Source organism: Staurois parvus, unplaced genomic scaffold (assembly GCF_062004578.1).
Source record: "Staurois parvus isolate SC_StPar_1 unplaced genomic scaffold, SC_StPar_1.0 ptg001026l, whole genome shotgun sequence".
Lineage (NCBI taxonomy): Eukaryota > Metazoa > Chordata > Amphibia > Anura > Ranidae > Staurois > Staurois parvus.
In genome coordinates this window covers 277733-289868 of record NW_028318822.1, presented here as the reverse complement: position 1 = coordinate 289868, position 12136 = coordinate 277733, and the positions used below count along the sequence as shown (strand labels likewise).

Sequence of the window (12136 nt, the reverse complement as noted above, 5' to 3'; positions counted from 1 at the left end):
TCCAACCAGAGTCAAGAGAATCCTATGACATCACACTGACCTCACAGCTCCCCCTCCCAATGTCCTTCCATCCAGAATCAGAGAATCCTATGACATCACACTGACCTCACAGCTCCTCCTCCCAATGTACCTCCAACCAGAGTCAGAGAATTCTATGACATCACACTGACCTCACAGCTCCTCCCTGAATTTTGTGTAATGACATCAGAATGCCTTTGACAAGCTTTTAATCTACTTAAGGGGGAGGGGGATCCTGTGTAGGCTCTGAATGGTGAGCTGAGGATTCTGAGAATATCATTTGATTTTACTATTCATGTTCATATCTAGAGTTTTCCTCCTGTGAAGTCTGGAGATCATATGACATCACATTGTCTCCACCTCCCTCCCTGATAGAAGAGAGAAAGAAGAAGAAGATTCTAGAAGTCACCAGAGAGATCACTGAGCTGCTGACAGGAGAGGTGAGCGGTGCCGGGAATTCTGGGACATTCTCCAGTAACAGACAAGGGATGTGTCTGGATGGTGACTGTATCATTGTGTGTGTCAGGTTCCTATAAGGTGTCAGGGTGTCACTGTCTATTTCTCCATGGAGGAGTGGGAGTATTTAGAAGGACACAAGGATCTCTACAAGGACGTCATGATGGACAATCAGCCGCCCCTCACATCACCGGGTAAGAGGAGACTTTATTGTAAAGGAGAGAGCAGTACGGAGGATCCACCTAGATCCCCCATCATCTGATAAACACATAGAAACAATGGATTCAGTCAGTGTGTGTGTTTCCTACAGATGGATCCAGTCATGGGAACCCACCAGAGAGATGTCCCCGTCCTCTGTATTCCCGGGATTCCACACAGGATGGTCACACCATCCCTCACCATCATCAGGTAGATGGATCCAGTCATGGGAACCCACCAGAGAGATGTCCCCGTCCTCTGTATTCCTGGGATTCCACACAGGAAGGTCACACCATCCCTCACCATCATCAGGTAGATGGATCCAGTCATGGGAACCCACCAGAGAGATGTCCCCGTCCTCTGTATTCCCGGGATTCCACACAGGTCCATATTAAAGAAGAGATAAAAAAGGATGATGAAGATGGTGTTAAGGAGGAGGCAAAGTATCCAAAAGAACACAAAGATCTGTACCAGGACACCACTTTGGAGTCATCCAGCTACAGGAACCAACCAGAGAGATGTCCCCGTCCTCTGTATTCCCAGGATTCCACACAGGAAGGTCACACCATCCCTCACCATCATCAGGTAGATGATGACAATTATTGGTAGTTGTGATTTATACACAACTTGTTTGTTACAATGAATGTTTTATTATATCTTTCAGAGTGGAATCCTCGGGGATGATAATATTGTTGTTAAAGAAGAGTATAAAGAGGAGGATGAGGAGTATGGAGTGATGGTGGGGTTTTCAGAAGGACACAAGGATATGATGGAGCCACCTAATACCAGGAACCCACCAGAGAGATGTCCCCGTCCTCTGTATTCCCGGGATTCCACACAGGAAGGTCACACCATCCCTCACCATTACAAGGTTGGTGGGCTGAAGAATCTAGAACATGGATTAGTGGAGACAATGTGTGGATTTTTTATGTGATGTCACAATATTAATGCTTATATTTTACACATGATATTTTCTTTCCTTTTCTTTGTTTAGTGGGAAGATCCTAAAGATATAGAAGTTGAAGTTAAATCAGAAGAAGAAGAAGAAGAAGAGGCGTATGTGAGGGATGATCAGCAGTCTATGGAGGAGGATGGAATAACGGGGACATTTATAGAGGAGGACACTCCTACAGAGATCAGCACAGGTGGGTCATGAACACTAAATCCATTCCTCCACCCATACTGCTCACTGATTGGTCCAGAGTAGGGCGGGGACTGGGTGATATCAGCCTGTAATCCCCTGGTCACTTTCCTGAGCTGTGTTCCCCGTCCTGTATTCCTGGATTTCTCTCGGATAATCTTCCTTCTCTGTGCTGCAGACACAATTTATGTATCTAGACTGGATTTATGGAGGTTCTGGGGATCAAATGGCAGTAAAATGTTGAATTTCCCAATAGGCTTTGCTCAGCCTAGGAATATGGGGCATGTATATGCCTTGGGTCTTCTGCCTCATGCCTGGGTCCAGCAAGATCTCTGACAAATATCCCAGAATTACTTGCATTGTTGTGTGCTGTCTGTGCCGGGTGGAGGGATATGTCTGCTTAGTCTCAGACCCAAGTCACTGAGTTCAGACTCCGTTAAGAAAACATTTAACCACTTGCCCTCCAGAGGATTTACCCCCCTTAATGACCACGCCTCTTTTTGCTACTCGGCGCTGCACTAATTCAACTGATAATTGCGCGGTCATGCAATGCTGCACCCAAACGAAATTTACGTCCTTTTTTTCACACAAATAGAGCTTTCTTTTGGTGTAATTTGATCACCTGTGCGCTTTTTATTTTTCACGCTATAAACAAAAAAAGACCAAAAATTTGGAAGAAAAACAATATTTTTTACTTTCAGCTATAAAAAATATATAGTAAACTCAAAGTTGGTTATAAATTTAGGCCAAAATGTATTCTGCTCCATGTTTTTGGTAAAAAAAATCCCAATAAGTGTATATTGATTGCTTTGTGTGAAGTTATAGCGTCTACAAACTATGGTATAGATACTGCAATTTACACCATTTTTCTGCTATACAGCGCTGCGCTAGTTTAACGGACAATTGCGCGGTCATGCAATACGGTACATTAATGAAATTTACATCCTTTTTTTTCCCCACAAATTGAGCTTTCTTTCGGTGGTATTTGATCGCCTGTGCGGTTTTTATTTTTTGCGCTATAAAAAAAAAGGCTGACAATTTTGAGGAAAAAAAACAATATTTTGGACTTTTTTGCTATAAAACATGTCCAGTAAAAAAAAATTTAAAAATCAAATTTAGTCATAAATTTCTGCCAAAATGCATTCTGCGACATGTCTTTGCTAAAAAAAAACCCCAATACGTGTAAATTAATTGGTTTACGTGAAAGTTATAGCGTTTACAAATGGCGGGAAAGATACTGGGATTTTTAGGAGTTTTTTTTATACTAATAATGGCGGCGATCAGCGACTTATGGCGGGACTGCAGCGGACATTCTGACATTGGGGGGGAACTGACTTGGGGTCACTGACATCCCCAGTGACACCAATACAGTGATCAGTGCAAAAAAAAAACACTGACACTGTACTAATGGCACTGGGGAGGAAGGGGTTAACTTTATTATTCAGGGAAAGGGTTAACTGTGTGAGGGGAGTGTTTTACTAGGGGGCGGGGTGTGTACTGCAGGGAACACCGCTGATCGGGACAGATAAACTCTTCTGTGCTGATCGGGACAGATAAACTCTTCTGTCCCGATCAGCGCGTCAGGAGCTGTCAGGGAACTGACAGAAAGCACAGCTACTGTAGCTGTGCTCTCTGTCACTGATTGCCACTAATTGCTGGAACATAGATGGTAACGACCGGCTGTGACCCGGCGACTGACATCCGCGGCCGTGATCGGCGGGACAGGTAGGGTGGCGGCGCGCCCCCTACCTGTTTTAAAAACACAGGTTTTGCCCAGCCGTGCCGCCCTGCCGCCGTATTTCTACAGTGGCTGGGCGGCATGTGGTTAAGCTGCCAACAATTACTGAACACAAATATTGTGAGTCCTGTTACACTATATAAGTTATATTGCATATAATGTAGTCCTGATCCCTGCGCTATATACACTGTCTTGTGCAATATGTAGTCCTGATACTATATAGTCCTAACTGTTGAATCCTATACAATATATTATACATTAGATAGTCCTGACTTCTGCTATAATTTACCAAAATTGGATCAGCCAGAATTTGGTGCACATGCGCATAGTAATCAATCAGCTTCTATCTTCAGCTTTTTCAGTAAAGCTTTAAAAGATAGATGTTGATAATAATGTGATAACATCCTCCAACTTTGGACCCTTAAACAGAAAGTGATAATGAGGGAGGAGTCAATACCCCAATGATGGTGGTCTTCAGGATCAGTCCAGTCTTCATCTTGGTTGTTCTCCCCCCATCCTCACTCTCTGACCTCTGGTGGGGCTCAGCCCCGCTGTTCTTCATGACTAAATCATGGACTAAATAAGGAAGTGCAGTACTTCTTGTGTTGGGAAGATGGTGATGAGTGATAGAGGGGGTGGGGACCCTCGTCCTATAATCCCCTCATCACTGTCCCTCCTATAACAGACAGTTCTGGTTGTTTCCTCACAATCTGACTAAGGTCCATGAATAAAGAAATGACCTGGTAGGAGATCAGAGGAGCCATTTCCTAGTTCCCTTGAGGGTGGAATTGTAAGCTCCTCAGAGACCAAGCTGTCTGATGTGGGCGGAGTCCTGGTTTGGGGGAACCAATCAGCTGCTGTCTAGTAATCCTCTTTGTCTTTGTATTTTAGTCCATGTCCGGGAGATGAGGAAAACCTCCGAGGATTGTCTCACTTTGTCTCCAGACTGGAAAGTAGAAGATGAGGACATCACACAGTATAGTCCAGGAGAAAACCCGGCTCCCTCCAATGTCCATCCGGCACCACCCAGTGTAGATGGACCATCGGATTCCTCGTATCCTGAGGAACCTCAGACTGTGCGGGACCGGGCCGGCCTGCCAACAGGGAAGAGCTTCTCCTGCACTGAGTGTGGGAAGAGTTTTCAATTTAAATCCGATCTTAATGTTCATCAGAGATCTCACACAGGTAAGAAGCCACATTCCTGCCCTGAGTGCGGAAAAAGTTTTTCGAAGAAGTCCCATCTTTCCATACATCATAGAACTCACACGGGGGAGAAGCCATTTTCCTGTCCTGAGTGCGAGAAATGTTTTTCATTGAAGTCCTCTCTTTATAATCATCACAGATTGCACACAGGTGAGAAGCTTTATTCTTGTCCTGAGTGCGGGAAATGCTTTGTAAAAAAATCAGAACTTGACATACATCAGAGATCTCACACGGGGGAAAAACCGTATCTCTGTTTTGAGTGTGGGAAATGTTTTGTAAAAAAATCAGAACTTGTTCTACATCAGAGGTCTCACACAGGGGAAAAACCATATCTCTGTTCAGAGTGCGGGAAATGTTTCTCAAGAAAGTTCAATCTTTATGGACATCAGAGGTCTCACACAGGTGAGAAGCCATATTCCTGTTCTGAGTGTGGGAAATGTTTTGTACAAAAATCTGAACTTGTCAAACATCAGAGGTCTCACACAGGTGAGAAGCCATTTTCCTGCCTAGAGTGCGGGAAATGTTTTTCACAGAAATCCCATCTTTACACACATCAAAAATTGCACACTGATGAGAAGCCTTTTTCCTGTTCTGAGTGTGGGAAATGCTTTTCACGAAAGTGCAATCTATACAGACATCAGAGATTACACACAGGTGAAAAGCCGTATTCCTGTCCTGAATGTGGAAAATGTTTTGTACAGAAATCAAAACTTGTTATACATCAGAGGTCTCACCTGGGGAAAAAATTGTATTCCTGTTCTGAGTGTGGGAAATGTTTTTCACATAGGTCCAATCTTAATACTCATCAGAGGTTGCACACAGGTGAGAATGTGTATTCCTGTCCTGAGTGCGGGAAATGTTTTGTACATAAATCAGTGCTTGTTATACATCAGAGATCTCACACAGGGGAGAAACCGTATTTCTGTCCTGAGTGCGGGAAATATTTTCCTCATAAATCCAATCTTAACAAACATCAGAGATTGCACACAGGTGAGAAGGTGGATTCCTGTTCTGAGTGTGGGGAATGCTTTGTACGAAAGTCAGAGCTTGTGATACATCAAAAGGCTCACAGGGGGGAAAAGCTGTATACCTGTCCTGAGTGCGGGAAATGTTTTTCACGGAAGTCCAATCTTTCCAGACATCAGAAGTCTCACACGGGGGAGAGGCCATTTTCCTGTCCTGAGTGAGGGAAATGTTCCTCACTGAAGTCCTGTCTTCCTGTACATCAGGGTTCCCACACAACCCTGGAGGTGTATTAGTGCCTTGAGTGCGGGAAATGTCTTCTATATGCATGTTGCTGGACATCCCAGCTCTCATGTGGGGAAGAAGCACACCCTGATATACACCTCAGATATACTCCATGTATGATCTTCATCATGGAAGAAACAGTTCATAAGGAGATCAGAGGTCACCTGACATGACCTCTCATCGGCTGAGTACATTTCGTGGTGGAAGATTTCACAAACACTATATTTAAAATAGTTAAACAAATGTGACCGGCCATGATGAATGTTCATCTTTCTTTCATACAATGATTATTATTATACAGGATTTATATAGCGCCAACAGTTTGCTCAGCGCTGTACAATATAACGGGAGACAATACAGCAACAATACAGTTCAATACAAGAGGGTTAGGAGGGCCCTGATCCTGGGAGCTTACAATCTAGGAGGGAGGGGCTAGTGGTACAAAAGGTAATAACTGTGGGGGATGGACTGGTTGGAAGAGTAGAAGATTCCATTATTAGCTGAGGGCCGGATAGGCTTCCCTGAAGAGATAGGTTTTCAGAGATCACCTAAAAGTGAGCAGAGTAGGCGATAGTCTGATAGATTGGAGTAGAGAGTTCCAGAGGATGGGGAGACTCTGGAGAAGTCCTGGAGATGAGCATGGGAGGAGGAGACAAGGGAGCTAGAGAACAGGAGGTCGTGGGAGGAGCGAAGAGGACAGTTTGGGTGATATTTGGAGACAAGATCGGTGATGTAATTTGGGGAGGAGTTATAAATGGCTTTATATGTTATTGTTAATGTTTTGAATTTTATCCATTGGGCAATGGGAAGCCAGTGGAGGGATTGGCAGAGAGGGGTGGAGGACACTGAATGGAGGCCAGTGGAGGGATTGGCAGAGAGGGGTGGAGGACACTGAATGGAGGCCAGTGGAGGGATTGGCAGAGAGGGGTGGAGGACACTGAATGGAGGCCAGTGGAGGGATTGGCAGAGAGGGGTGGAGGACACTGAATGGAGGCCAGTGGAGGGATTGGCAGAGAGGGGAGGAGGACACTGAATGGAGGCCAGTGGAGGGATTGGCAGAGAGGGGTGGAAGACACTGAATGGAGGCCAATGGAGGGATTGGCAGAGAGGGGTGGAGGACAATGAGTGGAGGCCAATGGAGGGATTGGCAGGGAGGGGTGGAGGACACCGAGTGGAGGCCAGTGGAGGGATTGGCAGAGAGGGGTGGAAGACACTGAATGGAGGCCAGTGAAGGGATTGGCAGAGAGGGGTGGAGGACACTGAATGGAGGCCAGTGGAGGGATTGGCAGAGAGGGGTGGAAGACACTGAATGGAGGCCAGTAAAGGGATTGGCAGAGAGGGGTGCAGGACACTGAATGGAGGCCAGTGGAGGGATTGGCAGAGAGGGGTGGAGGACACTGAATGGAGGCCAGTGGAGGGATTGGTAGAGAGGGGTGGAGGACACCGAGTGGAAGCCAGTGGAGGGATTGGTAGAGAGGGGTGGAGGACACCGAGTGGAAGCCAGTGGAGGGATCAAGCCATGTATAGTCTGATCTGTGAGCGATCCTGTGCTATCTGGTGTATGGAGGATCACTTTTCTGACAGCAAGGGAGGAGAGTACAGCACAGCCCACCTCCTCCCGGCTCTGATTTCCGGGAGTTTTCTGTAAGTTTGGGATGGGGAACTATTTTTCCTGGGATGGGTAACAAGGGAGAAGGGGGAGGATTGTGCTCGGAGGGGGGATTTTTTCTGGGAGGGAGGATTTGTGCTAGAAGGGGGAGGGGGATTTAGGCTAACAGGGTATTTGGGGGGACTTGGCTAGGAGGGGGAATTGGGGGTTTTGTGCTGGATGGGGGGATTTGGGAGTGAGGATTTGTGCTTGGAGGGGGTTTTGGGGGAAAGGATTTGTGCTTGGAGGGGGTTTTGGGGGAGAGGATTTATGCTAGGGTTGGAAATTTAAGGGGAAAGAAGATGTGTGCTGAGGGGGAATTGTTTGTGCGGGGGACATTTGTGCTGGGGGGGGGGGGGGGGAGTTGGGAGGGATTTGAGCTAGGAGGTAGGATTGGGTAGGATTGGTTGGGCAGAGAGTTGTGCTGAGAGGGGGGATTTGGACTGGGATCTCCTCCTTCCCACACAGCACATAGCTGAGACTGGATTTCTTTACAGACTCATTTAGCACAGTGTGTAGCTGGCTGCTGTCACAGTTCTGACCTGTGAAACTCCCAGATTAGAATGGCAGCACAGCTGCAGTAGCCAGCTACACACTGTGCAGATCGAGGCTGTGTCTGTAAGGGAATCCAATCTCAGCTATGAGCTGTGTGGGGAGGAGGAGATCTGAGTACCCAGGCTGTGTGCAATGTGGGGATGGAAGGAGGATCTCTCCTGAGTGTCCTGCCAGCAGTGACCCTGTCCTCTTCTCTGTTGACCAATGTACCCTGCCAACCCCCTCTACTCTGTCCTGCTGACCCCTGTCTTCTGCCCTGATAATGCTTCTTCTCCACCCTGCTGACTTCTATCATCTGCTCTGCTGACCCCTGTTCTCTGCTTTACTAAACATCTGTACACTGCCCTACTGACTCTTGTACACTCCCCTGCTGATCTCTCATCCTCTGCCCTGCTGACCCCCTATACAATGCCCTGCTGACCCCTGTACACTGCCCTACTGACTCTTGTACACTCCCCTGCTGATCTCTCATCCTCTGTCCTGCTGCCCCCCTATACAATGCCCTGCTGACCCCTGTACACTGCCCTACTGACTCTTGTACACTCCCCTGCTGATCTCTCATCCTCTGCCCTGCTGACCCCCTATACAATGCCCTGCTGACCCATGTACACTTCCCTACTGATGCTTGTACACTCCCATGCTGATCTCTCATCCTCTGCCCTGCTGACCCACTATACAATGCCCTGCTGACCCCTGTACACTGCCCTACTGACTCTTGTACACTCCCCTGCTGATCTATCATCCTCTGCCCTGCTGATGCTCTGAACAATGCTCTGCTGACATCTGTACACTGCCCTACTGACTCTTGTACACTCCCCTGATGATCTCTCATCCTCTGCCCTGCTGACCCCCTATACAATGCCCTGCTGACCCCTGTACACTGCCCTACTGACTCTTGTACACTTCCCTGCTGACCCCCTATACAATGCCCTGCTGACCCCCTATACAATGCCCTGCTGACCCCCTATACAATGCCCTGCTGACCCACTGAACAATGCCCTGCTGACCCCTGTACACTGTCCTGATAATCCCCTGTACACTGTCCTACAAACTAATGGCCTCTGTACACTGCCCTGCTGACCCCCTGTGCACTGACTGACTACACTGCCCTTCTGACCTTGCATTCTCTGCCCTCTGTCATTGTTTATTGCACTCCCACATCAGATAGGCTAGGTCTGGTCCTGCAAGGACCCCATATATACAGTATACAATGTGACAATCATATCAAGTGTAATATTGGTAACTCAAGAGGGGTCCATTGCAGAAATTCGGGATCTATGTTTGATTTTTACCATTGCCATGATATTCTTTTAATGTTCTAATCTACTGTATATGTGAATAAACTTTGAAAAATGTAATTTTAGTCTTTTCATCCTTCTGCATCCACAATGTCTATTGATTACTGTTGTGCACCCGCTGCGTCCTTACCAACGACTGACGTCATCTGCCCTATTCACTTACATGGCTGGGAATTCCTGGCTGTGTAAGCAAATGGGCAGGGAATGGAGCCGGTTACATACTTGCTTAAATATGGTCACATGACCATATTTGGGCAATAATGTCACTACTTACCAACTGTCAGTGGTTGCTAAGGAAGCAGCGGCTGCTTGCACCCTCTCTACTTCCTTTTAAAATGACCACCGTCATGCAGACCAGTCATTTACATGTGTTTGAATCCCGGGTCACATAAGTGGACGGGTAGGGAATTGAGTATGATATCACTGCCTAAATATGGGGGGTTATTCTCTAGGTATGGGATTGGTCGTGTGCTTTTGGGTCATCAGGTTTTTTTTTTTCCAGTGATGTCAGTCATCGTGATTGATGTTGAATTTACAACAAGGGACATTTTTGGGGATTTTTATTTTGTTATAAAGAACTTGTCAAATGTTTGGTCGTCTTTATTTCTAGGTGACTTTTTCATTTTGTGAATGAGTAGGGGTCAGGGGCGGACTGACCAATTGGAAACTCGGGCACTGCTAGAGGGCCCGGGGTCAGTAGGGGGCCCCATGAGATGCCCCTGGTACCTTTTTCATAGGCTTTTTTGAGTTTGGGCAAGGACACAGGGGCCCCATGATCCCCTATTTCCCGGGGGCCCCATGAGTTGTCAGTCCGCCCCTGGTAGGGGTACTATGTACCCTATACGCATTCACAGAGTGGGGGGTGGTGTGTGGGGGCACCCTAAATTTAAAGAGGGTTTACAGATTCTGATAAACCCTTCCCACCCGCAGATCCCTACAACCAGTGGACAAGGGTGGAGAGCATGTGGCCTGGTATGGTTCATAGGGGAGGCTACACGCTAGTCCTCCCCCTTTCCAGCCGGGCTGCATTCTCAAATTAAGGGTCCTGGTATGGATCTCTGGGGGACCTCACACTTTTCATTTGTAATTTTAAAGTTACCCAATCAAAATCCATATCAAAAAGAGTGTGGTATGAATTTTGGGGGGTGACTCCTTCCATTTTTATTTTTCACTCTTGCTGCAGGATGTGCTACAGCAAAAGTGACATTTACAAAGAAAAAAAATGACACAGTTTAAATTGGCAGGGGGAAAAAAAGCACACAGACTCCTCCAGAGTCCCCCCCGGATGCATAACAGACACTTGGGGATCTGCTTTATATTTTGGGGGACATTTAGGGTTCCCCCTTTGGCCAATGTACATAAACGACAGTGGTGGGTGCTCTGTTCAGGGAGGAAGTACCCGTACATCCTTTCAAAAGGGCATGCAGTGGCGCAATCGGTGACAGCTGTGTCCACCAGATACAGCCAATCACCGGTCATGGTACTGGGGTGCTGCAAATGGCCCTAGAACCATGTGATCGCTGTGACCAATCACAGCGATCATAGTTACAGTAGTAAATAAGGCTGTCATGCATGATGCCTTGCTTACTACTCTGTGATTTCAATGATTGGTCACAACAGCGATCACATGGTACCAACAGCCCCGTACTATGTGATAGATCACAGTAGTACGCAAAAGTTTCATTAACCCCTTCGCACTGGTGCCTCCCGACCCTTTAAAGGGGTTTAGGTCATGTGACTGCCGTGATTGGTTGTCACGGCGGTCACATGATCGGAAAGATCCTGATCAAAAGAGAACACCAATATATGTGCTGGGAGTGCGCAGGGCGTTCGCTCTCAGCACGTTTGTTTACAAGCAGTACGCAAATATGCTGCCGCTCGGCGCCAAGGTCCAGCCACCGAGAGGCCGCATATTGGCGTACTCTCGGCGTGAAGGGGTTAATGAAACCTTTGAACAGTGTTATTGATTGATTATACAGTGATCATCACTGTAGTAAGCAATCGGAGTGTAAAAAAAAAAAAAACCATAGTATATTATCACTAAGGTGAAACTGCACTGCTCTGTGGCAGTATGTAAAACAAAATTGTAAAAAATAAATGTTGTATACACAGCTCAAAAAAAGGAACAATTTGAAAACCCATCAGATCTCAATTGGGAAAAATCTGCTGGATCTCTATACTGATATGGACGGGTAATGTTTTAGTAATCTAAGGATGCCCCATCGTTTGATGGAAATGAAAACGATCGACCTACAGAGGACTGAATTCAAAGACACCCCGAAAATCAAAGTGAAGAAATGATGTAGCAGGCTAGTCCATTCTGCTGAAATTTCATTGCAGCAACTCAGAATGGTCCTCAGTAGTTTGTATGGCCCCCCACGTGCTTGTATATATGCCTGACAACGTCGGGGGAGGCTCCTAATAAGACGGCGGATGGTGTCCTGGGGGATTAGTGAGCTCCTGGACAGTCTGAGGTGCAACCTGGCGATGTCGGATGGACCGAAACATGATATCCCAGAGGTGTTCCTCTAGGAACTGCCTGCATACTCTCACCACATGAGGCCGGGCATTGTCGTGCACCAGGAGGAATCCAGGACCCACTGCACCATCGTAGGGTCTGACAATGGGTCCAA

The 12136-nt window shown here is 46.9% G+C and overlaps 1 protein-coding gene across 1 annotated transcript in view; it reads left to right on the top strand.

Moving 5' to 3' along the window:
- Positions 1 to 202: 202 nt before the first annotated feature.
- Positions 203 to 12136, top strand: part of LOC149441086 (uncharacterized) — a 48696-nt gene continuing 36762 nt past the window's right edge. The window contains 6 exon segments of the mRNA XM_089657725.1: positions 203 to 458; positions 545 to 668; positions 785 to 1257; positions 1337 to 1543; positions 1667 to 1817; positions 4443 to 6028. Of these exon segments, the coding sequence (XP_089513851.1) occupies positions 584 to 668; positions 785 to 1257; positions 1337 to 1543; positions 1667 to 1817; positions 4443 to 6028 (2502 nt within the window). The 5' untranslated portion in view covers positions 203 to 458; positions 545 to 583.